Genomic DNA, 20,228 nt, shown 5'->3' on the forward strand with positions numbered 1-20,228 from the left:
ACTGTAGTGTCCCGAGGCTCTGGTGCTGAGAATAAACTCAAAGCACTCCTCCGCGCACCCGGCGGGGGGCGGGTTCGTGACTGAGGAGGAGGTCTGATGCTGGAGTCCTCTGGACTCGTCTGAACTGGCCGGCCGGGGAACAGTCGTGGGGCTGAGGGCGTGGACACCGCTTCCAGGAAGACGGAACTGTTGAGGCCTGAAAGCAGAGTGCCGTGAGAATGGCATTTGCGGGCCATGTGACCCAGAGGTAAAGGAAATAGCTCTTTTATTGAGAATTTGGGTACCGCAGCCCCTGTTAGGTGGTGCGGCAAATGAAAAACAAAAGATTCTCCTCCAGGCCCTCCACTGGGGGACGGAGCGGTCTTACCACCTCCGGAGCTAACTTCTTGCACGCCTGGGAGCCTTCCGGGTCCTTGAAGGGGTCCACGAGACAGGTTGCGTATGCTTCCCGCGGTTTGCTCGACGCCGGGGCTGAGAGCTGGGCCCGGGTGTAGGCAGAGCAGGAGGTCTTCTGGCCGCGGGAGGACACCCTCGGTGAGCAGATGGGGCCTGGGCCATGGCGGCAGGCTTGCAGCGAGGCATGATGTGAGAAATGCCCTCCGTCTGCTTCTTCACCAGGGAGAACTGCTGGGCAAAGTCCTCAACGGTGTCGCCGTAGAGGCCGAACTGGGAGACAGGGGCTCTGAGAAAGCGATTCTTGTCAGCTTCACGCATCTCATACAAGTCCAGCCATTGCTGACGTTCCTGGACCACCAGTGTGGCCATCGCCTGCCCGAGTGCCTGTGCTGTGACCTTCGTCGCTCTTAGGGCAAGGTCGGTCGCTGAGTGCAGTTCCTGCAGCGTGTCGGGATCAGGGCCACCCCTGTGTATGTTTCGCAGTGCCTTGGCTTGGTGGGCCTGCGTGAGAGCCATGGCATGCAGGGCGGAAGCGGCGCGTCCGGTAGCGCTGTAGGCCTTCGCGGTGAGCGAGGATGTTGCTCTACAGGACTGGGAAGGGAGTACAGGACGACCCCGCCAGGTGGTAGCGCTTCCGGGGCATAGGTGGAGCGCAACAGCCCTATACAGGGAATCTCCGTGTACCCGTGGCGCGTTCCGCCGTCGAGGGTGGCAAGGGCGGATGAGCAAGTGGCAGTGTGACGAGTGGAGAGGGGTGCTCTCCACGAAGACGTCAGCTCATCATGCACCTCTGGGAAGAAAGGAACCGGGGGGGGCGAGGCTGTGAGCGGCGCCCAACACCCAAGAACCAGTCGTCCAGCCGTGATGGCTGTGGGGAGGATGGAGGGTTCCAATCCAAGCCCACGCTGTTGGCAGCCCGGGAAAGCATATCGGACATCTGTGCGTCGGCCTCTTCCTGGCCGTGCAAGCCCGAAGGCGGCAGCCCAGAGGAGTCCTCAGCATCAGAGCCCACGCCCTACGATTTTGCGGCGAACTCGTCTGCTTCCATCGCAAGAGGGTAGGTAGACTGGCTGTGAGGCGAGTCGCCGCCACCTCGAGCGGGGACGGGAGTCAACGAGCGTGCCGGGGCGCGGGTGGTCCGAGGGGGCGTACCCGGCGGAGCTGCACCCGCTGCCATCCCCGAATCGCCTCCATCGCCAGCCGCATCGTCCTCAAACCCGTGGAAAGAAGGAGCGACGCGGGGGGCGGCTGGAGTGGCTTGCTTACGGTTGTAAGCAAGCCGCGACCACAACGTTGTCATGGTCATGTTCTCGCAATGAGAACATGAACCATCCACAAGCGCAGCCTCGGTGTGATCGCTACCCAGACACACGAGACAATGCCTGTGGCCGTCGGAAGCGGAGAGTACTCTACCGCATCCAGGAACAACACAGGGGCGGAAAGGCATCTTGAAAAAGACGCGTCCTTAAGAGGACGTTCAACGGCGCTGTGTTTCACTCTTTTAGAGGAAATTACTCTTTTAAATGAAATCACTCTTTTATGATAAAAACTCGTGAGAGTTCTTTAATCTGCACTGTCGAAGCACCCAGGGGCAGGAAGTGCACAGCCGTGCAACAAGAGAAAGCCGCTGTTGTGCGCCATATAATCCAACAGCATGCAGCAGAGGGATAGCAGGAACTCGGTGTGTACACGCAGCAGTTGCAGACACGACCATCGGCTCCGAAGAAATTTTCTGAATGAACTCCCGTATTCCGGGGGTGGGACATGCAAATACTGGTCAATCTCATTGGCCTTTTTTCATAGTTCAGAGGTGAATATCGGCGCTCAAGAGAGACCCCTAGTGTTGCTTTTCTGACACAACGTGGAGAGAGCGACAGAAGGGGAACTATGATTACCGGAGCCTCGGGCCGCTTCACTGCCTCCCGACGCCGCATTACCTGTTCCGCACCGCTATGAAGTGAGTTTAGAGGCGTGGCTCTCACTGCCCAACCCATCACGCTGTCTGCACCGGACCATTCGACTCGGTTACGCAATTCAGTTTGCCAGGCCTCCGCCCCCCTTCGTGGGCGTCCATTCTTCCACAGTACAGAAAGGCGGCGGCTTACGACCGATCTTGGACCTGCGAGTTTTCAACCGGGCTCTGTCCAAACTCCCATTCAAAATGCTCACCCAGAAAAAAAATTCTATCTGCCGTCCGGCATCTAGATTGGTTCGCAGCGGTAGACCTGAAGGACGCGTACTTCCACGTCTCAATCCGCCCTCGTCATCGACCCTTCCTAAGGTTCGCGTTCGACGGCCAGGCGTATCAGTACAAAGTCCTCCCCTTTGGCCTGTCTCTGTCCCCTTGCGTCTTCACGAAAGTCGCAGAGGCAGCTCTTGCCCCGCTCCGAGAAGCCGGCATACGCATACTCAATTACCTCGATGATTGGCTCATCCTGGCCCCCTCGCGAGAGTTACTATGCGCGCACAGAGACCAGGTGCTCAGGCACCTCAGCCGCTTGGGGCTTCAGGTCAGCAGGGAAAAGAGCAAGCTAACCCCGGTTCAGAGCATCTTTTTTCTCGGCTTGGTGTTGAACTCAGTCTCAATGACAGCACGTCTCTCCAATGAGTGTGCTCAGTCGGTGCTAGAGTGCCTCGCTTCCTTCAAGTCAGGCATCGTGGTCCCTCTAAAACGATTCCAAAAGCTCCTGGGGCATATGGCATCCTCCGCGGCGGCCGTGTCGCTGGGATTGATGCATATGAGACCACTTCAGCACTGGCTCCAGACTCGAGTCCCGAGACGAGCATGGCGCTGCGGCACGCACAGTGTGGAAGTTATCACCGCCTGCCGCCAAACCTTCAAACCCTGGACAGACCTCTGCTTTTTACGGGCAGAAGTACCCTTGCAGCAGGTGTCCCAACGCGTTCTGGTCACAACCGACGCCTCCAAACTGGGTTGGGGCGCCGTGTGCAACGGGCGCGCAGCCGCAGGCCATTGGAACCGGGCCCCGCTGCGTTGGCACATCAACTGCCCAGAGTTGCTGGCTGTTTTCTTTGCCCTGAGGAAGATTCTCCCGTTAATTCGAGACAAACATATCCTAGTCAGGACAGACAGCACTACAGTGGTAGCCTACATAAATCGCCAAGGCGGAGTACGCTCCCTCCACATGTCACAGCTCGCCCGTCGTCTCCTCCTTTGGAGTCAGTCACTCAAGTCACTGCGCGCCACTCACATCCCCAGCAACCTCAATGTGATAGCGGACGCGCTGTCAAGACAAAGCTTGCCCAGCGGAGAGTGGAGGCTCCACCCCCAGTCGGTCCAGCTGTTTTGGAACCGGTTCGGCAAGGCCCAGGTAGACCTGCCTGGAGTTCGGTCTGGCAGACACGTACGTGATCCTAAGACTGCGACCGGGCTACGTGCCCAAGGTTCCTACCACGCCCTTCAGAGACCAGGTAGTGAACCTGCAAGCACTGCCCCGGGAGGAGGCAGACCCAGCCCTTTCGTTGCTGTGTCCGGTGTACGTGCTTTGCATATCTATTTGGACCGCACTTAGAGCTCTAGACGTTCTGAGGAGCTCTTTGTCTGCTTTGGGGACAGCAGAAAGGGAACGCTGTCTCCAAACAGAGGCTCGCCCACTGGGTTGTCGACGCCATCTCACTGGCTTATCACACCCAGGCCGTGCCCCCCCACTTGCGGGTCCGAGCTCACTCCACCAGGAGTGTTGTGTCCTCATGGGCACTGGCCAGGGGCACCTCCCTAGCAGACATCTGCAGAGCAGCAGGGTGGGCAACACCCAACACTTTCGTGAGATTCTACAATCTCCGAATTGAGTCAGTATCGTCCCGGGTTTTCTCAGGTCCGAGCCCGTAGAACTTGGTAACACGCTGACGTTCTGGCCGGGTGAATCGCTTGTGCCTAGCACCCTTTCCCTCAGCCGAGTTAAAATAGTGCACATTTGTTCCCAGGAGACCCCATCCTCGGGTCCCTGGTTGATACCTCCCTAGCCTTTTTGGGTCCGCAGTTCAGTGGAGGAGCTCGCCGACTCAAGCCACTACGGGTACTCAATCTACCCTGTACTGGAATAGGTGCTCCACAGGTTAAGGCCTCCTGTTCGGACCCCCCTGTGTGTAATTCCGCGGTACTGTCCCCTCACGAGCGGACTCCCGTGTCTCCCTTAGGCAGTTACAGCTGCCTCGGTTGCCGTGCTGTAAGCTTCCCCCGTCTACGAGGCTGGATCTACCACTGCGCCAACTTTCCCACATAGGTCCTAAGCGGCCATGTGATGTATTCACCACTCTTTGCCTCCCCTGCAGGGTAGGTGTAGTCTCCGCAGGGTCTTCTCCCCCTGAAAGAATAGGAAACGGGGTATGACCCCCTTCCCTTAATGCATGTAAGGGCCCCGGCCGTAGTTGCTCTATGCGAGAAACATAGAGAGAAAAGAGGCCCAGCCAGGCTTGGCCCGTTCCCAGGTTGGCAAGCATCACCTTGTTCCCCTCACTAGGGTAACCAGAAGGATTCTGATGGATTTTCTGGGGCTTTGGGGAAGGGTACATGCAGCCTGATACAGCTGGTCACCTTTGCACGTAAGAAATACCTGCCTGCTCCTGTATCAGCAGTTCACGTACACGGCTCAGCACATGGCACGTTTAAAAGTGGACCCCTAGTGTCGCTTCTCTGACACAACGTGGAGAGAGCGACAGAAGGGGAATGTCTGGGTTACGTATGTAACCTCCGTTCCGTGATGGAGGGAACAAGACGTTGTGTCTTCCCTGCTACGTCGCTGAGCCGAGCCACTGTTGTGGCCGGACCATTTCCGGCTCCTCAGAAAAATCCTGAATGAACTCCCGTATTCGCCCTGCTTAAATACCCGTATGTCCGGGGGCGGGATATGCAAATACCGTCTGCCAACTTCTCATTGGCCTTTTTTCATAAGACAGAGGTATATATCGGCGCTCAAGAGAGACCCCTAGTGTCGCTTCTCTGACACAACATCTCGTTCCCTCCATCGGGGAACGGAGGTTACATATGTAACCTAGACAATTTCTTGTGATCACAACTTAATTTTCTCATGATCTCGACATAACAAATGTTGTTATTTTGTGATCGCAACTTAATTTTCTCATGATCTCGACATAACAAATGTTGTTTTCTTGTGATTGCAACTTAATTTTCTCATGATCTCGACATAACGAATGTTGTCTTGTGATCACAACTTAATTTTCCCGTTATCTCCCCATAACAAATGTTGTCTTGTGATCACAACTTCATTTTCTTGTGATCTCCACATAACAAATGTTGTCTTGTGATCGCAACTTAATTTTCTCATGATCTTGACATAACAATTGTTGTTTTCTTGTGATCGCAACTTAATTTTCTCATGATCTCGACATAACAAATGTTGTTTTCTTGTGATCGCAACTTAATTTTCTCATGATCTCGACATAATGAATGTTGTCTTGTGATCACAACTTAATTTTCTTGTGATCTCCCCATAACGAATTTTGTCTTGTGATCGCAACTTCATTTTCTCATGATCTTGACATAACAAATGTTGTTTTCTCATGATCTCGACATAAAAAAATTTGTTTTCTTGTGATCGCAACTTCATTTTCTCATGATCTCGACATAAAAAATATTTTCTTCTTGTTATCGCAACTTAATTTTCTCATGATCTCGACATAACGAATGTTGTCTTGTGATCACAACTTAATTTTCTTGTGATCTCGACATAACAAATGTTGTTTTCTTATGATCACAACTTAATTTTCTCATGATCTCGACATAACATTTTTTGTTTTCTTATGATCGCAACTTAATTTTCTCGTGATCCCGACATAACAAATATTTTCTTGTTATCGCAACTTAATTTTCTCATGATCTCGACATAACGAATGTTGTCTTGTGATCACAACTTAATTTTCTTGTGATCTCGACATAAATGTTGTTTTCTTATGATCACAACTTAATTTTCTCATGATCTCGACATAACATTTTTTGTTTTCTTATGATTGCAACTTAATTTTCTCGTGATCTCGACATAACAAATATTTTCTTGTTATCGCAACTTAATTTTCTCGTGATTTCGACATAACAAATGTTGTTTTCTTGTGATTGCAACTTAATTTTCTCATGATCTCGACATAACAAATATTGTTTTCTTGTGATCACAACTTAATTTTCTCGTGATCTCGACATAACAAATATTGTTTTCTTGTGATCACAACTTAATTTTCTCGTGATCTCGATATAAGAAATATTTTCTTGTTATCGCAACTTAATTTTCTTATGATCTCGACATAACAAATGTTGTTTTCTTGTGATCGCAACTTAATTTTCTCATGATCTCAACATACAAAATGCAGTTTTCTTGTGATCCCGATATTAATGTTGCTTTATTATGATCACAACTAGTAAGCTGCTGTGGCTGACAACGTTTTTAAGCAATGAAATGCATTATTAATGCTAATATGCCATTTTCCTCTTTTGTTAACTAAAGTAAGTGTTTATAGATAAATATGTAATAACCAAGTGAAGGTTTAAAGGCTTCATATATGAGTTAAGAAGTTTCTGTGTTTGGTTAAAAAAATGTCTGAGAGTAAATAAACAACTGAATATTTACACTTCAGTTGTGATCTAGAGAAAATAACTTTTGTTATTTTGTTATGTCACAGTCTTGAGAAAATTAAGTCATGATCATGAGAAAACAAGATTTTGTTATGTTTAGATCATGAGAAAAACAAAAAAGTTATTAACCTGGAGAAAGCGGTCTCTGTGTGTCAGTCGTCCTGTACTATGAAATAACTTATGTGTTTGTATATATTTGAATATTTTACAATAATCTTGTAATACAATAATAAATATATTGGATTTTATAATTCAATCAAAAGCTTAAAGACAATTTCTTTTATATTTGACTCTCATTTATTATATGATTAATTTGCAATGCTTCATAGAAAGAGAGGTTAATTTGCTCATAAAATAATTTAAATACCCTGTCTTGTAAGTTATTGTTATAAGTGTCACTGATTTCTCTCCTCAGGTATCTCAATTGTTGGAGAATCTGTTAGGGGATGTCTGTCTGCCCTTCTACACAACCTTATTTGAGCTGGACACAAAGTCCTCCAAAAGAAAAACTTTTAAGGTATCAGACATCACTTTTGATCTATCTGGTTTGAAAATTCAATTTGTACACTATATGGCCGAATTAAGTGGACACTCAAACATCACATCCATAAGTGCTTGTTGAGCAATTACTATCAAAACCTTTAATGGGGAGTTGCTCCTCCCTAAAAGCTTCCACTAGTTGTTGAAACGTGGTTGCAGGGATTTGCAGGGCCTGTCTCACAGTAGCCATTATTTCATCCCAAAGGTGTTCAGGTCTGGGCTTTGTGCAGGCCAGTAAAGTTCTTTCACACCAGACACATTTACCCATTTCTAAATAGACATTACATACTAGAACAGACCCATTCTACTAAAAATGCTTCATTTTAACCACCTGCTTGAAATGGGTGTAGCTGAAATATCCATACCCATTAAATAGAGGGGTGTCCACGTACTTTTGGTTGCATGCTTCCATATTTTTTCACAATATCCGATCACTACCTGCAAATGTATGTCATTAAATCTAAAGTACCATCTTGTCTTGAAATACTACCTTTAGAAAGCATTTAAGTTGCTGCAGGAGAGTTGCTTATATCGTGATATACCCTGTAAGCACCCTTGGTTATGTCTCTTCATCTGGGCAGTGCTACAGAACCGATGTGAGATGGCTGTCTTCTTCTGGGAAATGGTATGCTTTTGATCTTGTCAAGCCAGTATATTTAGCTTGTCTTTTCTGAGATTTAAATGTAGTGGCATTACCGTACTCACCTGTACCTTCACAATCTCTCAGTGTGGTGAGTCAGTTCTGACTGCTCTGGGAGGTTGTAAACTGCTGAGGGAGCTCTCAAAACTGGAGATTGAGACTGAGACCAAGCTTTCCATGAGGGATTTGGCCCTGAAGTTTGAGTATATGGCCCATGGTAAGAAGCATGCAAGTGTTTAGTTTTTTATGCACACCTTCTAAAACCAGTAATAAACAAGAACGTTTTAACCCTCTTTCTTCCTACTGTCATTATTGACAGATGTGTTCAGCATGTGCTACCAAACCAAAGCGTGCCATTCCCTTCAGCTTTTGATTCGGAAGTCTCAGCTGTGGGGTAATGCCACCTGTCTGAAGATGGCCTTGGGGGCTGATGCTCGCCTTTTCTTCAGCCATGATGGAGTGCAGGTCAGTCAGCAGTTAGGATGGGTTAGGATATTCAACTTATCGTCCAACAACTGACTTGTCCAGGGGGTCTTCAAACTGGGATTCGAGGACCCCTGGTGGGGTGCTGAGGGTCCATGAAACATTTCAGAGAAAAAAGGGCACAAAACCAAATATTAAAAAGTAAACAGGTTAACATGTGACATTATTACTGTTTCATTCTGGTTTCTAAAAGGACTGGATTTTTTTTTTTTTTTCAATTGACAGACATAGTTTTTAAAGGGGTCATGTCATGAGGAATCAAATTTTCCTTGATCTTTTGACACATAAAATATCATTGTACTATAAAAATATACTGTAAGTTTCAGAACTCTAAACTTTAGACGACTATGCTCTGACAATGCATGATCACTGTGGTAGAAATTTGCTTCTGACCGCCTCCACAACAACACATCAACGCCTACTTTACCTTTAAGCACTTCCATAGTCTGTCTAGTGGCAGTGAGCAGTGAGATGGCAAGGAGAGCAGGTCAGTCAAGAGCAGAGTGCTAATCATAACAGTGGAAGTTTAATGTCAAGCCTTAAAGGAGAAGCAGCACCACAACCAAGTGTTTTTGACAGAGGGTCAGGATGAGGGTGGAAAATTACCTTGTTTAGGAGGTGGTAAATCTGACATGCTCTGCTTCTATCCGTTCGTTTCACCTCATAATCGATTTTTCCAATTCGCTCTGTGACCTCAAAGGGTCCTTGCCACTTGGCAAATAATTTAGAGCGCGTTGTGGGGAGCAATACAATGACTTTATCTCCCAGTGTAAATTCCCGTAGCTGAGTACCCCTATTATACAGCTGGATTTGATGTTCTTGAGCCTGGAGAAAATTATCCTGTGTTAATTGCCCCAGAGTGTGGAGTTTGGCTCTCAGGTCAAGAACATATTGTCAAGAACATATGGTCGTTTTAGCAGTTTGAAGGTCCCTCCTCACAATTTTCCAATAGGATTTCGAGAATGGCGTGTGTCGCCGCCCATACAATAATTAAAATAGGGAGAACCTCGTGGAGGCTTTTGGGATGTCTCGAAACTGCAAATAATAGGGGCTTGAGCCACTTGTCTCAATATCGAGCATCCTCGTGCAGGAACTTACGAATCATTATTCAGGGTCTGATTAAATCGTTTGACCAAGCCGTCCATTTTGGGGAGGCAAACGCTGGTCACAATAGATTTTATCCCCAATAATCCGTACAGTTCTTGGAGGGTACGTGACATAAACGTAGTGCCCTGATCATTGAGGATTTATTTTGGAATCCCCACTCTGGAGATTATTCTGAAGCATGCCTCCGCAACATTTTGCGCTGAAGTGTTGCGCAGAGGCATGGATATCACGTTGCGTAATCCAACAGAACCAACATAATGCAATGCCCACATGCAGTCCGCTCCAATGGCCGGATGAGGTCCATGCCAATTCTTTCGAAGGGGACCTCAATTAGCATGAGGGGATGCAATGGCGCTCTTGGGGTTGCTGGCGGATTCACCAGCTGGAATTCATGGCAGGCCCATGAATGCCTGGCCAAGAGAAATGGGCAATTAGATATTTCAGTGTTTTTTCCTGCCCTAAGTGACCCTCCATCGGATTATAATGAGCTGTCTTGAATAACATTTCCCAATGGCTCTTCGGTATCAACAATTGGGTTGGATCATCCTTTGAGTGTCCTGCGTGACATGAGGTTCAGCCATAGGTCCGGGGTCATGGCTAATGACCACTCCTGGTGTGCCAAGTTCCTTAGCACCTGCTGGTCCTTGAGCCTGGAGGAGCACCTGGAACCGCTGCTCCTGTCCCATGTGCAGCTCAAGCAGAGACTGATATTGGACTTGGTGGATGCTGGCGAAGGTCTTGAATACTTCAGCCTGTGGTGAGGACTCCATGACAGCATTTTCTTCCTCCTAATTCCTGGGTTTCAGCACCACTGTGATAAATCTCATGTTCTCTTCTCAAGGAGGAAGCGAGGGCCGGGTAAATGTCCAAATTAAGTCTTTTTATTACATATTTTTCAGTGTAACAAACAGGTTTGCTTTCCAGCACAACATAAATGAATGGACACGTGATAAATCTCATGTTCTCTTCTCAAGGAGGAAGCGAGGGCCGGGTAAATGTCCAAATTAAGTCTTTTTATTACATATTTTTCAGTGTAACAAACAGGTTTGCTTTCCAGCACAACATAAATGAATGGACACATCAACACTGCTGCTTGTCTCTCTCCCCTCTGGTGGTTTGGACTGCCCTTTTATCCCTCTCCAGCTCTCACTGCAACACAAAACAGCTGTTAGAGATAATTTTCCACAGGTGTCAGTCCTTACCGATCTTCCTCTACCTGCCTCAATCACCACAGTCCTTGATCGGTCACAACCACATCACCACAGTTTCTCTTCTGGTTTCTAAATCAAATGATTAATTTATTTTGTCTTTAGTGCAATAAGGTATAAAAGCCAGTTGTTTAATAATAACATGTCTTTATAATATCATGCCAACTTTTTTTCTCACACAGTATAAATATATTTTAGAATGGGGCACCTTGCAAAGTTTGAAAACCCCTGAACTAGTCGATTATTGACTTCGACTAGTTAGTTCCTCTAGATTTATTTTCTAGTTGTAAACTTGTTTTTAGCAGTATAATGTTTTTTTTTATTGATTTAAAAACATTTTGAAACTTCTCAGAACAAATTTTAGCATTCTAATAGTAACTTCTGGACTATTGGCAATGCAAGAACCTTATCTGAGAAATTAGATCTCTCATTCAAAGCAACAACTTTGTAAAAAAATTAATTGCCATTTCAAGACTTACTATCGGACTTAATTCTATATTTTTAATTGTTGGTCTATGTTTTTTTAATCCTCAGAGTCCCTAGCTTGGACATGATGATATATTTATTTTTAAAGTGTTTTGGGGAGAATTTTGTGTGACATTAGCAAGATCTTGCCTTCAATATTTTTAATATTTGTATTATATATAGGGTTACATGCCTTTTATTGCCAATTTTCTCTTTATTTTTTGGAGTAATTTCTGTGTCTTTTTTCTCCTTGCCAAACGGAAAAAAACAGTACAGAGTGTCAGCTACCTGTAACGTTCCTGTGTTGTCTGCCCTATGTTCTCTGTTTCACCCATCACGTTTATGTCATGTTTCCGTGTGGTCTGCTCCGTGTTTTCCGTTTCACCCGTCACCGATCCCGTTCCATGTCACGTTTTCCCTGTTGTCCACCCTGAGTCTCACTGTCTGTGAAGAAAACTTCAATTCCCACAATTCCCGGCCTCCCTAACTGCCTGCACTCATCATTGTTCTCACCTGTGTCTCGTTTAGTCTTTATTGTGTCCTTGTGTATTTAAACCCTGTTTGTTCCTCCATTCCCTTGTCGGTCGTTGTATTTGATGTTCCATGTTTCCAGTGTTTTATGCCTGCTCTTGTTCCCTTGTTTGATCGTTCGTGGATGTTTCGTGTGTTCGTGTGTTTATTTCATTTTCCCATCGTGGACTTTTAATTTGTTCCAGTGTTTTGTGTTCCTCTTATTATTTAATAAAACTGCTTTTGGATCCACACCTCTCGTCTGTCTTGTCCAGCTTCCACACCATTCGTGACACTACCATTATGTGTAGTTTTTAAATATTTCCAATAAAAGAAAAAAGGTATTATTTAATTGCTTTAATTTAATATTGCCTGCATTCTATTCCATTCTACTGTGATTCGTCCTGATGTTTTTTGAATGCAATAACATGTCCTATGTAAACGACCCTTAGGAAATTAAATTATAAAGGTCTTCCTTAGAACCGACTAGATGATTAGTCATTAAGGCCACCGATTAGTCGATTTTGAAAGTGTTTAGTTTTTCACATCCCTGTCAGCATGCAAACAATTATTCATATATATATATATTATTTTTACATAAAGTGTGTTCACAAAGGTGTTCTTTTTTTTAGTCCCTGCTGTCACAGATCTGGTGGGGTGACATGGAAAGAAGCACTGAGGTGTGGAAAGTCATCCTGACTATGTTCATTCCTCCACTCTGCTACACCAACCTCATCAATTTCAGGTAAGCAAATCACCAACATTTACTTCACAGTTCAACTTTATTCACATTTATTTCTGTCTGTCTGAATTTATCAATGATTCTCCCTGCTGGTCATTAACCTGGTAGCAAGCCTACCCCTGGTCAACCAGCTTCATTGGAGAAACAATGCAACCTGGTCAACCAGCATTTTTTGCTTGTGCAATACATGCCTATGCTGGTCCACCAGCCAGACTGGCAGCAAACCCACACTAACCATTATAAACCTGTTTGTAGCAGCATAAAAATTCATGCTGATCTAAGATGATCTGTTGTGTATTTCACAGGAAATTGGAGAATGTGGAAGAGAAGATAGTAACACTGGTGGTACCTCTTACCTCAGAAATAGACTGCCACAACAAAGTCTTCTCCTTTTCTGAAATCAAAAACAAGTAACATTACCTTTTATTTAATAAATCAGGCATAGATATAATATAATATAACTCTGTGTTTGAAATATAAATTTGTAAACACACATGTCTTTATCTGTTACCATTTTACTATATTTATCAGCGAAGTTGAGCAAGAGGACTCATTTAATATCCGACGCCCAACAAAAGGTTTGAATTCTGATTTTGAAACCCATGTGTTTGTTCATTTACATCATTCACATTTATTCAAATCTTATTGCCACTAGTCTTTATGCATTTTGGGCATCATTTATAAAATATGTGCAGAACAATTTATGTATGTGTGTGTGTGTGTGTGTGTGTGTGTGTAATCATTCGTAAAACCATTCTAATGTAAATTGTTACATTCAATGAGGCACAATGGAAAAGCTCATTATCTTTTACAGATATAATAATAGGTGAAATGATTCCTTATTGTCTTTATTTATTCCATCCTGCAATCAGGTACTTCGGTTGCATCATTCCGCCAAAAAAATCGGCCCTTTGTGGTTTCCCGCTGGAGGCAGTTCTGGTACGCCCCTATCACCTCATTCCTCGGCAATGTTCTGATGTACTTCCTTTTCCTGTTTCTGTACGCCTACGTGCTATTAATTGACTTCAAGCCGCCTCCCCCAGATGGCCCTGCCACCTCAGAGTTCATGCTGTACTTCTGGGTGTTCACTCTCGTGTGCGAGGAGATTCGAGAGGTTGGTGTTCATTTTATGGTGTGCACTTTCATTAACCCTCTCCTCCATGGTGCCCACTACAGTGTACAGACCTTTAAAAGCCATTTTTATCAGTTCAGGGTGTGATGTTACATCCAAACCATAAGTGAACACATTATAATTCTCTATGACTGTCCTCTTTATATATCATGTCTTTTATAACCACATAAATTAAATGTTCAAATTCAATATGATGCCAAAAGTGGCGATGAACTGGAATATTTAACATTGTCTTGAATTGTAATGGACAGATGTGTAACTCTTTTCAAAATACATTATTTTGGTAAATAATTTCAATTGGGAATTATAATATTCTTGTTCTGAAGAAAAAGAAACATACATTTTTACCTTTGAGATTTAAAGGAGTAGTGCTCTAAAAGATGAAAATTGTCATCATTCACTCACCCTCATGCCATTTGACTTTCTTCTGTGGAACACACACACACACACACAAAAAATACTGATTGGGGGATCTGGGCTGTCAAGTAAAAAAATGACAAAAAATGAAAGTTTCAGATAGTGGTTTCAAACTTGCCATGTCACGATCTGTCCTGTAACAAGTTGTCAGTAGTCGCTTTCCCACATAAAGCCTTTTCCAGAAAATTACCTGCATTCGGGAGGTAATGCTGATGTAAGACGGACAGAATTCAGTTACTCTGGAGTCCAAAAAATGTCATCAAACTGGACAAATAGTGAAATTATTCAATTTAATCGGAGAATACAAAAAATATTTTATATTTTACAGCTGACTATAGAGGAAATATCGTAGAGTATGATGCTCCATGACTCAAATCTGAAGTCATATGTTAAGCAGCCAATGAAAATTGACCGTGCATGGCCACAACACTGGACCATGAACTCAAAAGTGGATGCTCAAAGTGGAAAAAATATTTAACGCCACTTGGATCTAACTTGAGTCACAGTCTCCATCTTTCCTCCAAAGACAGCACCCAAATGAGCTCTGCCCATTTCTTTTGAGACTCTGAACAGAGAAACAGCAACAATAATGGCAGTTCTCCCTTACATCCATGTTTGATGTGCCTAGTTGTGCCCAGTTCCCCTTCTGTCGCTCTCTCCACGTTGTGTCGGAGAAGCGACACTAGGGGTCTCTCTTGAGCACCGAATATACCTCTGATCTATGAAAAAAGGCCAATGAGAAGTTGGCAGCTAGTATTTGCATACCCCGCCCACGGACATACGGGTACAAAGGCGAGGCAAATACTAGAGTTCATTCAGAAATTTTCTTCGGAGCCTATGGTTGTGCATGCTGTTCGCGTGAGATCACACCAGTTCCAGTATTCCTCTGACGCTCTGCATGCTGTTGGATTGATGGCGCATTACAGCGGCGATTTCTCCTTCTTGCACGGCAGTGCAGTTGCCCCTGGGCGCTTCGACAGTGCAGAAACCCAAACTCTAAAGAGTTGTTTAAAAGAGCAATACACAGCGGCGTTGAACGTCCTTTTCAGGACGCGTCTTTTTAAAGATGGGTTTCCGCCTCCGTGTAGTTTCTGGATGCGGTTGATTTCTCCCCACCTCCGATGGTCATAAAAACTGCCTGGCGTACCTGGGTTGCGATTACACGCAGGCAGCGTTTTTTATGAATGGTCTATGTTTTCAGTGCGAGAACATAGCCATAACGGCATTGCGGTCACCGGCTTTCTTTTGTCATGAGAGAAAGCCACTTCAGCCGCCCCCCCGCACCTCGCCTCTTTCCCACGGGATTGTGCCGCGGGCGATGAAGGTGATTTGGGGGCAAAGACGGGCTGTGTTCGCCGGGTAAATCCCCGGGAACCTCCCACCTCCCCAGTACGCTTGCTGGCTTCCGTCCGAGCTCGGGATGAGCGATTTCTCTCCAATAGGTTATGTTCTCAGTGCAAGAACATAACTGTGGCAACATTGCGGTCACCGGCTTTCTTTTGTCATGAGAGAAAGCCACTTCAGCCGCCCCCCGCGCCTCGCCTCTTTCCCACGGGATTGAGGCAGGCGGCGCGGGTGATGAAGACGATTTGGGGACAATGACGGGCCTGTTCGCCGGGTAAATCCCCACGAACCACCCGCCTCCCCGGCACGCTTGCTTGTTCCCATTTGCTCGGGAAATGGGAGCAAGCTGGTCCCTAGAGCTCCCAGGATTGGATGACGATAATCACCGCTGCATTGGAGAGCGTTACAGCGGCGTCTGATGTTGATGACTCGTCTGCTCCGCCACCTCCGGGTCTGTGCGGCCAGTCTGAGCCTGATGCACAGAGGTCCGATATGCTTCCCCGGGTACCGCGAGCGCGAGGTTGGACCGGAGAAATCCCGTCCCCCTCAAGACTATTTGATTGGTTCCATGGGCATGTGCGCCGCTCACAGCCACGCAACGCCCCCCCCACACTCCCCCAAGCTTCCTTGCTCCTCCGCTCTCACTATCCTCGGCGGTAGAGCGGTCGCAAACCACTCCCCCCTGCACGCCATGGCCCCCTCCTGCAAGTCCACTGGCCCAAGGCACTCCAAAATTTGCACTTGGGTAGTCCTGTTCTTGACGTGCCGCAGGAACTGCACTCGAACAGGCGATGGCCACCCTCGTGGTCCGAAAACGCATGGACTGGACCTGGTCGCAGTAGAGGAGGTAGACAAAGCAAGCTTTCTCAAACTCTCCCGTCTCCCAGCTCCGTCCATTGGGCGACACCACCTTACGACTCCACCCAGCAGTCCTCAGTGGTGAAGAAACAGACGGAGGCTACTCACACATCCTGCCCTGCCGCAAACACCTGCCGCCAGGGGCCATGCCCTGTCTGCTCGCCGAGGGCGTCCTCCTGCGGCTTTCAAGAAAGAAAGAAAAGCGGTGCTCCGCCTCAACAAACATGGGCTCAGCTCTCAGCCCCGGCGTCGAGCTCCCCGCGGAAGATGCACGCCCCCTCATCTCACGGACCCCCTCAAGGACCCGGAAGGCTCCCAGGCGCTCCTGAGATGACCGACCCAGAGACCGAGGCGTTAGCTCCGGAGCTGGTAAGACCACTCCGTTCCCCGGTGGGGGGCCGGGAGGAGAATCTTTTGTTGAATTAATTTAATTTGCCGCTCCCCCTAACAGGGGCTGCGGTCTTCATATTTTCAATAATAGATCTATTTCCTTTTTTGTCTCTGGGTCCTTTTTTGTCTCCTGACTTTTCCGCCAGGCCTCAACAGTCCCAGCATGCTGGACGCGGCCACAGTCCGCCTACAGCCCCACGACTGTCCCCCGGTCGGCCGGTTCTGACGAGTCTAGAGGACGCCTACAACCGGACCTCCTCCTCCAGTCACGGACCCGCCCCCTGCCGGGCGCGGAGCAAGGTAAGTGCTTCGAGTTTGTTCTCAGCACCAAAGCCTTGGGACGCACCTACCACACTACCTGCTTCGCCCCACTGCGAAGCCCCTGCCGGGTATGTCCAGAATACTCGTCCCCTTGGTACCCCCAGCACGTAGTTTGGAGGCGTGGCTTTCACTGCCCAACCCGTCACGCTGGCTGTACCGGACCATTCGACTCGGTTCCACAATTCAGTTTGCCAGGCCCCGCCCCCCTCTTCGCGGGCGTCCGTTTCCGCAGTAGACGGCGAACATGCCAAATCCCTGCGCAAAGACGTGATAGGGCCTGTTCCCCCAACCGAAATGGAGAAGGGTCTCTACAGCCCTTACTTCGTTGTACCCAAGAAAGGCGACGGCTTACGACCAGTCTTGGACTTGCAAGTTTTTTCATTCCCCCAGTGAGCCTTATTGCACAGGTGCTGTGCAAGGTCAGGGAGGACGAGGAGCAAGTCACACTAGTGGCTCCATACTGGCCCACCGGGCCTGGTTCTCGGACCTCGTACTCCTCGCAACAGCCCCTCCCTGGCGAATTCCCCTGAGGAAGGACCTTCTTTTTCAAGGGCAGGGCATGCTCTGGCATCCTCATCCAGACCTCTGGAAACTCCACGTCTGGTCCCTGGACGGGACGCGGAAGATCTAGCTGACCTACCACCTACTGTCGTAGACACGATCAACCAAGCCAGAGCCCCTTCCACCAGGCAGCTCTACACCCTGAAGTGGCGCTTGTTCGCAAATTGGTGTTCTTCCCGGGCCGAAGACCCACAGAGGTGCGCAGTTAGGTCAGTGTTCCTATTCCTGCAAGAGAGGTTGGAGGGGAGGCTGTCCCCTTCCACCTTGAAGATGCAGTAGACGGCAAGTCCCTTGGTAAGCACGACTTAATCATCAGGTTCCTAAGAGGTGCCCAGAGGTTAAATCCCTCCCGGCCAAGCCTGTTCCCCTCCTGGGACCTCTCGGTAGTCCTCACGGGCCTCAAGAGACCTCCCTTCGAGCCGCTAGAATCAGTTGGACTCAGGGCCCTCTCTCTTAAAACTGCCCTGCTGATCGCGCTCGCCTCCATCAAGAAGGGTCGGGGACCTGCAAGCGTTCTCTGTCAGCGACACTTGCCTGGAGTTCTGTCCGGCAGACACTCTGTGATCCTAAGACTGCGACCGGGCTACGTGCCCAAGGTTCCTACCACTCCCTTTAGAGACCAGGTAGTGAACCTGCAAGCGCTGCCCTGGGAGTAGGCAGACCCAGCCCCATCGTTGCTGTGTCCGGTGTACGTGCTTTGCGTACCTATTTGGACCGCACGCAATGTTCTGAGCAGCTCTTTGTATGCTTTGGGGAACAGCGGAAAGGAAACACTGTCTCCAAACAGAGGCTTTCCCACTGGGTAGTAGATGCCATTTCATTGGCTTATCACACTCAGGCCGTGCCCCCCCGCTTGCGGGTCCGAGCTCACCCGACAAGGTGTGTTGCGTCCTCGTGGGCACTGGCCAGGGGTACCTCCCTGGCAGACATTTGTAGAGCAGCGGGTTGGGCGACACCCAACACCTTTATGAGATACTATAATCTCAGGGTTGAGTTAGTTTCATCCCGTGTTTTCTCAGGTCCGAGCCAGTAGAACTCGGTAACACGCTGATGGGCTGACCGGGTGAATCGCTTGCATATACGCCCTTTCCCTCGCTTGAGGTAAAACTGTGCGTCTTTTTTCCCAGGAGATTCCACTCAACTCGAATCCCTGGTCGATTCCTCCCTAGCCCTCATGGGTCCGCAGTTCGGCGGAGGAACTTGCCGACCCAATCCACTGCGGGTACTCAAATCTACCCTGTACTGGAATAGGTGCTCCACAGGGTGAGGACTCTTACGCGGACTCCCCCTGTGTGTATTTTCCATGATACGGTCCCCTTGCGAGTGGACCCGTGTTTTTCTTGGGTAAGTTTCGGCTGCCCTTCGGTCGCCGTGTGTAGCAACTCCCCCCTCGCTGAGGCTGGATCTACCACCGCGCCACTTCCACATGTCGCCTAAAAACACATGTGATGTATTCACCACCTTACCTCCCCAGCTGGGTAGGGGTGGTCTCCGCAGGGTCTTTTCCCCCTGAAAGAATGGGAAATTGGGTAAGACCCCCTTCCCTCAGTGCGTGTAAGGGCCCCGGCTGTCTATTGCTCTATGGGAGAAACATAGAGAGAAAAGAGGCCCAGCCAGGCTTGGCCCGTTCCCAGGTTGGCAAGCGTCGCCTTGTTCCCCTGTGAGGGTAACCAAAAGGATTCCGACAACTTTTGTGGGGCATTGGGGAAGGGTATGTGCAGTCTGATACAGCTGGTCGTCTGGCACGTAAAAACACCTGCCCACTCCTGTGTCAGACCACCTACACGGCTCAGCGCATGGCGTAATTTAAATTGGACCCCTAGTGTCGCTTCTCCGACACAACGTGGAGAGAGCGACAGAAGGGGAACGTCTAGGTTACGAATGTAACCTCCGCTCCCCGATGGAGGGAACAAGACATTGTGTCCTTCCCGGCCACGTCGCTGAGCCGAGCCGCTGTAGTGGCCGAACCATTTCCGGCTCCTCAGAAAAATCCTGAATGAACTCTAGTATTTGCCTCGCCTTTGTACCCATATGTCCGGGGGCGGGTTATGCAAATACTAGCTGCCAACTTCTCATTGGCCTTTTTCCGTAGATCAGAGGTATATTCGGTGCTCAAGAGAGACCCCTAGTGTCGCTTCTCTGACACAACGTCTCGTTCCCTCCATCGGGGAACGGAGGTTACATTCGTAACCTAGACGTTTTTGTCTTTAGCCATTTACATAATCGGTCGGTGTGTGATACCTAATATTTATATATTCTGTTCATATTTTAGAAGTTGTGTAGTGTAATTCAGCCTAAAAATGCATATCTTCATCCGAGTGGATGAAGAAATTTGTTGATTGATAAAAAACTAAACACATCTCAAGAATTTAATAGCATTTTGGAGCTGATGTATGAATGTTAGAAAACGGGAAAAAGATAGAAACCGTTGCATGTGTGAATAGCAGATGTGGTACATTTACCAGTAAAAGCATTTCAAGAGTGTTAATGCAATTTACTAGATTGCATGT

The 20,228-nt window shown here is 47.7% G+C and overlaps 1 protein-coding gene across 2 annotated transcripts in view; it reads left to right on the plus strand.

Moving 5' to 3' along the window:
* The window catches only part of LOC127627034 (transient receptor potential cation channel subfamily M member 4-like), a 60,126-nt gene that overhangs the window by 18,262 nt on the left and 21,636 nt on the right, over positions 1 to 20,228 (plus strand). For both annotated transcript variants that reach the window (XM_052103236.1, XM_052103237.1), the window contains exons 12-19: positions 7,416 to 7,517; positions 8,037 to 8,165; positions 8,268 to 8,397; positions 8,500 to 8,645; positions 12,586 to 12,698; positions 13,001 to 13,105; positions 13,227 to 13,273; positions 13,568 to 13,809. In XM_052103236.1, the coding sequence (XP_051959196.1) occupies positions 7,416 to 7,517; positions 8,037 to 8,165; positions 8,268 to 8,397; positions 8,500 to 8,645; positions 12,586 to 12,698; positions 13,001 to 13,105; positions 13,227 to 13,273; positions 13,568 to 13,809 (1,014 nt within the window). The remainder of the gene's footprint in view (positions 1 to 7,415; positions 7,518 to 8,036; positions 8,166 to 8,267; positions 8,398 to 8,499; positions 8,646 to 12,585; positions 12,699 to 13,000; positions 13,106 to 13,226; positions 13,274 to 13,567; positions 13,810 to 20,228) is intronic.

Source organism: Xyrauchen texanus, chromosome 33 (genome assembly GCF_025860055.1).
Source record: "Xyrauchen texanus isolate HMW12.3.18 chromosome 33, RBS_HiC_50CHRs, whole genome shotgun sequence".
In the NCBI taxonomy this organism is placed as follows: domain Eukaryota; kingdom Metazoa; phylum Chordata; class Actinopteri; order Cypriniformes; family Catostomidae; genus Xyrauchen; species Xyrauchen texanus.